Raw genomic sequence first — 5,469 nt, 5'->3', positions numbered from 1 at the left:
TGGCATGTTGGGTTTTGTTTGTCTTTCCGCGTGGTCAGCATTGGAAGAAAGCCAGATGTGTAGGTTGATATCGGCGAATGGGGAAGGATGTAGGTGGCCAGGGTCCTCCCTGTCCTGGCTGCTGTCACATCATTACCACCTTTATTACTCCAGTGTCCCGGGGAGGGAACTGAGGCCCAGGAGGGCAATTTCTTGCCACTCTCGCACCCAGTTAAGTAGGAGCTCTGGTCTCAGTGCAAGTTCTAACCGCCGCACCTTCCCAGCAGTCAGCCTGAGACAGATCACTGTCTGGGCCTCAGTTTCCTCAGCTGTAAATGGGTCTGTGGTTGAAAGACAAAAGGCTGTACAGTCTGACACAAGAGGTGCTGAGTGAGTTCCCAACTTCTGTCAAGTCCCAGACCACCACTGTCTGCAGGCCTAAGCCCTTCATTTCCTGCCCCCCAACACTCTCAAGTTACAGGGGATCCAGCAACTTAGCCAAGCTCTTTGAGAAAGGCAAGTCAGCCTGGCCTTTAATTAGCTCAGAAGTAATAGGAGCCCTCAGTGGCTGTGGACTGGCCAGAAGGGACCAGACCACCAGGCGTCCTCCCTGCTGCAGCTTGGCATTGTCTGCGCCCCTTCTTAGGGCCGACACCCACTCATGGCCCCTTTAAACCCTGGAGGCTGATTTTGAGTCTTCCCCTCTTCTGCACGACACACCTGGGGAGGGGATGTTGGCCCCTGGCTGAGCCCAAAGTCCTGAGATGGAGAGAAAAGGCATTAGGCTGTAGGCCAAGAATTGTTCCTATCAGCTTTGAAGAGTGCAGTCCCCGCGGAGACGGGCTCAGGTGACCCAAAGAGACCTGCTGCCAGCAGGAGCAAACCATGCCTGGTTCAGAGGCATCTCTGCAAGTGTGTCCACCCCTCCACCACTCGCCATTCTGGGCACTAGGGATACAGCCAAGACCACAGACCCTATCCCCACGGAGCTCACAGGCCAGATCAGCAAGGAAATGCGCCAACTAAAACAATGACAAGCGTTACCGTGGGGCACACTGGGGGCTGTGGAGCCCGGAGGAGGGAGCCCCTGCCCGGCTGTGGATTGTGGCATCCCAGTGAGACCTGATGGGTGAGGAGCAGCCAGCCCGGCAAGCTGTGGGAAGACAGTGTTCCAGACTGGGGAGGGACCTGCACGAGGGGGCCGGTCAGCCGATCCGTCTGTGCTGCTGCCTGGGCTGCAGCGACACCCAGAGCCCAAAAGGCAGATGGTGAGGAAAGGGAGGGTCACCCTGACCTCATCCCTGCAGGGAAGAGAGGACACCTAGGAAGGGTCGCCTAGGAAGCCAGGCGATAGTAAGGGGGCGCTCCCCCCACAGCCAGTGGGAAATCCGCGCATCCCTGGGGACCTGGGCCACCCCCTCCTTCTCCCACTCCAGGTGGGGCAACACTCTGCACCCCTCTCGACAGACAAGTTGGGGCCTCGGTACTAGGAAGTAGGGCCCCCAGGTTCCGTTCTCCGCTTCACCACTGACTCGAATTGTGATCTGCAAGTCTTCGCCCCTCTCTGAGCGTCATTTTCCCCATAGGAAACCTGGGACCTCTGACCTCCCACGGCATCCCGCTCTGGCTTTGGGATCCTGGGATATTTTAGAGATGGACTTTTGCTTCTGGGGCGAGTTCGGCAAGACTGACGGCAAGTCTGGGTCCCCCATTGGATTCCATTCCCTAAGGAGAGTTGGGGAACAGAGTGACCCACAATACCCTTGGAAACTACATTTCCCGGCATGCAAAGAGGGAGGTGGCGCCCTCCTGTCTAGGGACACGTAGCCCGGGCCCGCCTGAAGACTACGACTCCCGGCGTGCCCTGCGGCCCAGGGCCTGAAGGGCCCGGATCCGGATCTAGAGGTGGCTTGCGGCTCGGGTGAGGGAGCGCGGGGGAGATGGTGAGCTCGGGGCCGAGTGCTGGGGGCGGGGTGGGGGGCGTCTGGGGGTGGGGTCTGCCCGAGAGCCGGGGCTTAGGCACTCGCAGCCCGGATTGCTGTCCCGCGGGCCCACTGTACGAATGAGAGCGCCGCGGCCCGGCACTCTCCGAGCCTAGAAAGTGATACCTGGTCAGGCCCGTGTGCGTCTGTTGAGTGAATGGGAAGCTAAGAGCGGAATCAGGCCGCGACGCCACCCGGCCAGTAGTGCACCTGAATGGGGAGTTCCTTCGTCAGTTGAGCCCTTCTTTCCTCCAGGCCACGGGGACAGACCAGGTGGTGGGACTCGGCCTCGTCGCCGTTAGCCTGGTCATCTTCACCTACTACACCGCCTGGGTGATTCTCTTGGTATGTGTGCTTCCCCCGCCCTCGGCTCACCTTCACCCCTGGGTCTTGAAGCTGACCCCTAGCAGCATTTAAGCAGCTGCTAGGTACCAGGCACCGTGCTAGGTGCTTTTCCTGCCTATCTCCTGAAATCTCCAGAACAGCACTATGAGGACGATGCCAGAGGTGTCCCAGTTTATAGATGAGGACGCTAAAGCTCAGGAAGAAGGGTCGGGCTCTTAAGGCTACACTGTAAAGCCCGTTACTGATTCGCCTTTGATTGGAGTTCTAGTCCTTCTAGGTTATCCTGCTGGCTCACGGGCATGATGAGTGCCCGTAGATTTTGTGAGGGCTTTTAGGATTTTTTTTTTCTCTTGGGAAAATTTGGGGGTTACTGCTTAAGAAGTGCAGCGTGTTTGGAGGGCACAAACTTGCAGAACTTTGGAGGAAAATGTTAGTAAAGAAGACCTTGGAGCCCACTTGAGGATTCCGCCTGTACCTTTGCCCCTGTAGGGCTCTGAGTGCCTTAGGGCAAGTCCCACGTCTTTTGTTCATCCCCGGGTCCCCAGCACCGCCTTAGGGCAGGCATCACGCAAGTGTGCAGTGAACAACTATTCAGTAAGGGAATGAAGGAAACAAACCTGAACACCCCAGATACCATCATCTTAGACAAAGCATGTGCTGTCCCAGTGCTTTGACTGGAGTTAGCCCCTGAGATGGAGGAAGGGCGGTGTTTGGCCTTGAGGGGCTGGGCAAGGCAAGGAGCACTCACCAGAGCTCTGTCCTCGATACCAGCCGTTCATCGACAGCCAGCATGTCATCCACAAGTACTTCTTGCCCCGAGCCTATGCTGTCGCCATCCCCCTGGCCGCTGGCCTCCTGCTGCTCCTGTTTGTGGGTAAGTCATCACTCCCTCCACGCTGAGCAGCGTGTCTGGGAATGCCTTCAACCCTCTCCCATCCGTGAACATGCTTCCACACTTTACCACTTGCTGTACACCTGCTTGAGGCCCCTGGCCCCCAACTTACCCCGTCCCCCGGGGTTTTCCTGTTCATCCTTCCAGGCTGCCAGTCTGTAGCCCTTCTGGTCTTCCCCATGCCTCAGGCTCGTTGGTCCTAAATGGGATGGCCCTGATGGAGTGTCTCCCTTTTTCCTGCTCCTTCTGCCACCACCATCAACACTCTGCTCACACCTCGGTCACTTTTCACCTCCTCGTCACCCACTGGCTCGTGATCCTGCCCTTCTCCTTCTCCCAGTGTTCATGTGCGGGCTTCCTTGGGGCGGGGACTGTATCTTCATCATTATTATTGTGTCCTCAGCTCCTGGCACAGGCTGTGGCACCGAGTTGGTACCCAGGACAGTGGTTTGGATGAGTCACCTGGATGGCTGGGGTGGTGGGGTGGGTGGTGGATGTGAGTAGGCGGGTGGGTGGGTGGGTGGGCAGGTGGTCGACTGGGTGGGTCGGTGGATAACTGAGTGGGTCTTGTGCCCTGTGGAATCTACAACACTAAGCGTGGCCATTTGCCTGTGCAGGCACTCTGCTGGTGTTTGTGGAACACGCAGGGGCGCATGTGTGGCTTGCTGAATGACCAGGGAGCTGATGCTGGCCTGCAGGGTAGTTGGGCAGGTGCTTGGCCCCGTGTGTGGGTCGCTCCACCACGCTGTGCACTGCTTTGGCCTCCCAGCAGCCCAAGCCCAGCTCTTACTTGGCCTTTCTGGTCTGTGTATTCCAGGAGTGTTCATCACCTACGTGATGCTGAAGAACCAGAAGGTGACCAAAAAGGCTCAGTGAAGGCCCAGCGGGGCTGAGGCTGCCAGACCTTCCTCTGCCTTCCCTCGGAAGGTGGGGGTGCATAGGACCCATCCAGGCCCTGCAGCCCCCTCCAGCCCGGCCGCCCTGCAGACATCCCCGTGGGTTGGAGCTGTGCAGGACCTACCACACAGGCCTGCTCGTTCCTTGCTCAACCTTCCAGAAGCCAGGAGGGAGGATTACCCGGAAGCTTCCCCCCCACCCCTTTGTGACTCAGGACCTGAAAGATGCTGGTCGTCCCCACCTCACCTTCAGACTCCCTGTCACCTTTTCCCCTGGGTTCACTCCTCTTGTTGCAGTTTCCCTCCTGTCACCTGCTGATGTCGGCCTTGGTAGGTTCCGAGGCATCATGCGACCTTTCCCCCCATGTCCTGCTCCTCCTCGGAGGCAGCTTTCCCAGGTCTGACATAGCCGCAGGCCCCACAAGGACTTCTGGACCTAGGAAGCCTAAGGGGAGGACTGACAGGCCCTGGGGTTACCACCAGGCCTCAGGGCACATTAGGGTGGCCACAGTGGGCCCTCAGACCAACTGCTTCTCATAGAGGCCCAGCCCCCCAGCGCTAGCGTTGGCCTGTTGGGGAGAGTGGAACAATAAACGCACTTGATGTGTTTGTCCCTGTGCCGTCCCTGACCGGGCGAGCCGGGCTGCTCGGGGCCTGGAGAGGGGCTGGCCTCAGCTCAGGAGACTCCGGTTCGGGCAGGGAGGGTGCCTCAGGTGCCTCCCAGATTGTCCCCGTGCTGGAGCCAGGATGAAGTGGGGACTGAAACAGACGTGGCTCCAGCCTGGTGCAGCTCACGGACGGGGAGTTGGCCAAGGCACAGCCACGCGCCACACGCCACGGCAGCCTCTCCTCTGCCTCCCCTGCGCCAGCCCAGCTAGTGTGCACTAGTATTTTAGGGAGCCTCGGGCCAGTCCCCCAAAAGCCCAAGTCCATCGCCCATCTCTTGTACCCAGCAGCCCAACCTAGCACGGCTCTGAGCAGTGAGAGCTAGGGGAGCCAGAGCCGGGCTCTGGTCAGGCTGACCGATCTGGCCCCGGCCCCGGTCTGTGTCCCCAGCAATCCCACCACACCCTCCGCCCCTCGCAGCTGGGTCTCCCGTCTGCAGTACCTAGTTCAAGCCTCTGTCACACCTTGGGTGACGTTCACTGCAGTCAGCAGAGACGTCTCCCTCATCCGAGAACAGAGGCCAACTGCAGGCACACCTGCCCTGCCCTCACCTGTCCCATCCTGTCCCCCTCCTAAAGCAGGAATATCCTGTCTCTGACGGTCACTCCTGTCATGGGACAGCCTCTCCCTCTCCTGGTGTTTCATGAGCATGCCTCAAGCCCCCACTTAAAAGACCCTCCATCAAGCCGGTAATTCCCTCCAGGTCTCT

The 5,469-nt window shown here is 59.1% G+C and overlaps 1 protein-coding gene across 1 annotated transcript; it reads left to right on the top strand.

The window, feature by feature from the left end:
* The first annotated feature begins 1,817 nt into the window (after positions 1-1,817).
* On the top strand, positions 1,818-4,703 carry DPM2 (dolichyl-phosphate mannosyltransferase subunit 2, regulatory). Its single transcript, XM_008698723.2, has 4 exons — positions 1,818-1,922; positions 2,217-2,306; positions 3,078-3,180; positions 4,016-4,703. Exons 1-4 carry the CDS (start codon positions 1,920-1,922, stop codon positions 4,072-4,074), a joined length of 255 nt encoding a protein of 84 aa, XP_008696945.1. The 5' UTR covers positions 1,818-1,919; the 3' UTR covers positions 4,075-4,703.
* Positions 4,704-5,469: the final 766 nt, after the last annotated feature.

This window comes from Ursus maritimus, unplaced genomic scaffold (genome assembly GCF_017311325.1).
Source record: "Ursus maritimus isolate PB19 unplaced genomic scaffold, ASM1731132v1 scaffold_17, whole genome shotgun sequence".
Lineage (NCBI taxonomy): Eukaryota > Metazoa > Chordata > Mammalia > Carnivora > Ursidae > Ursus > Ursus maritimus.
Note: the sequence above shows the minus strand (reverse complement) of the source record. Positions and strands in the feature narration are given on the sequence as shown.

Coding starts and splice junctions, on each gene's coding strand:
- DPM2 (XM_008698723.2), top strand. Junction 2,307..3,077: donor CCGCCTGGGTGATTCTCTTG/GTATGTGTGCTT, acceptor CCTCGATACCAG/CCGTTCATCGACAGCCAGCA. Junction 3,181..4,015: donor CCTGCTGCTCCTGTTTGTGG/GTAAGTCATCAC, acceptor TGTGTATTCCAG/GAGTGTTCATCACCTACGTG.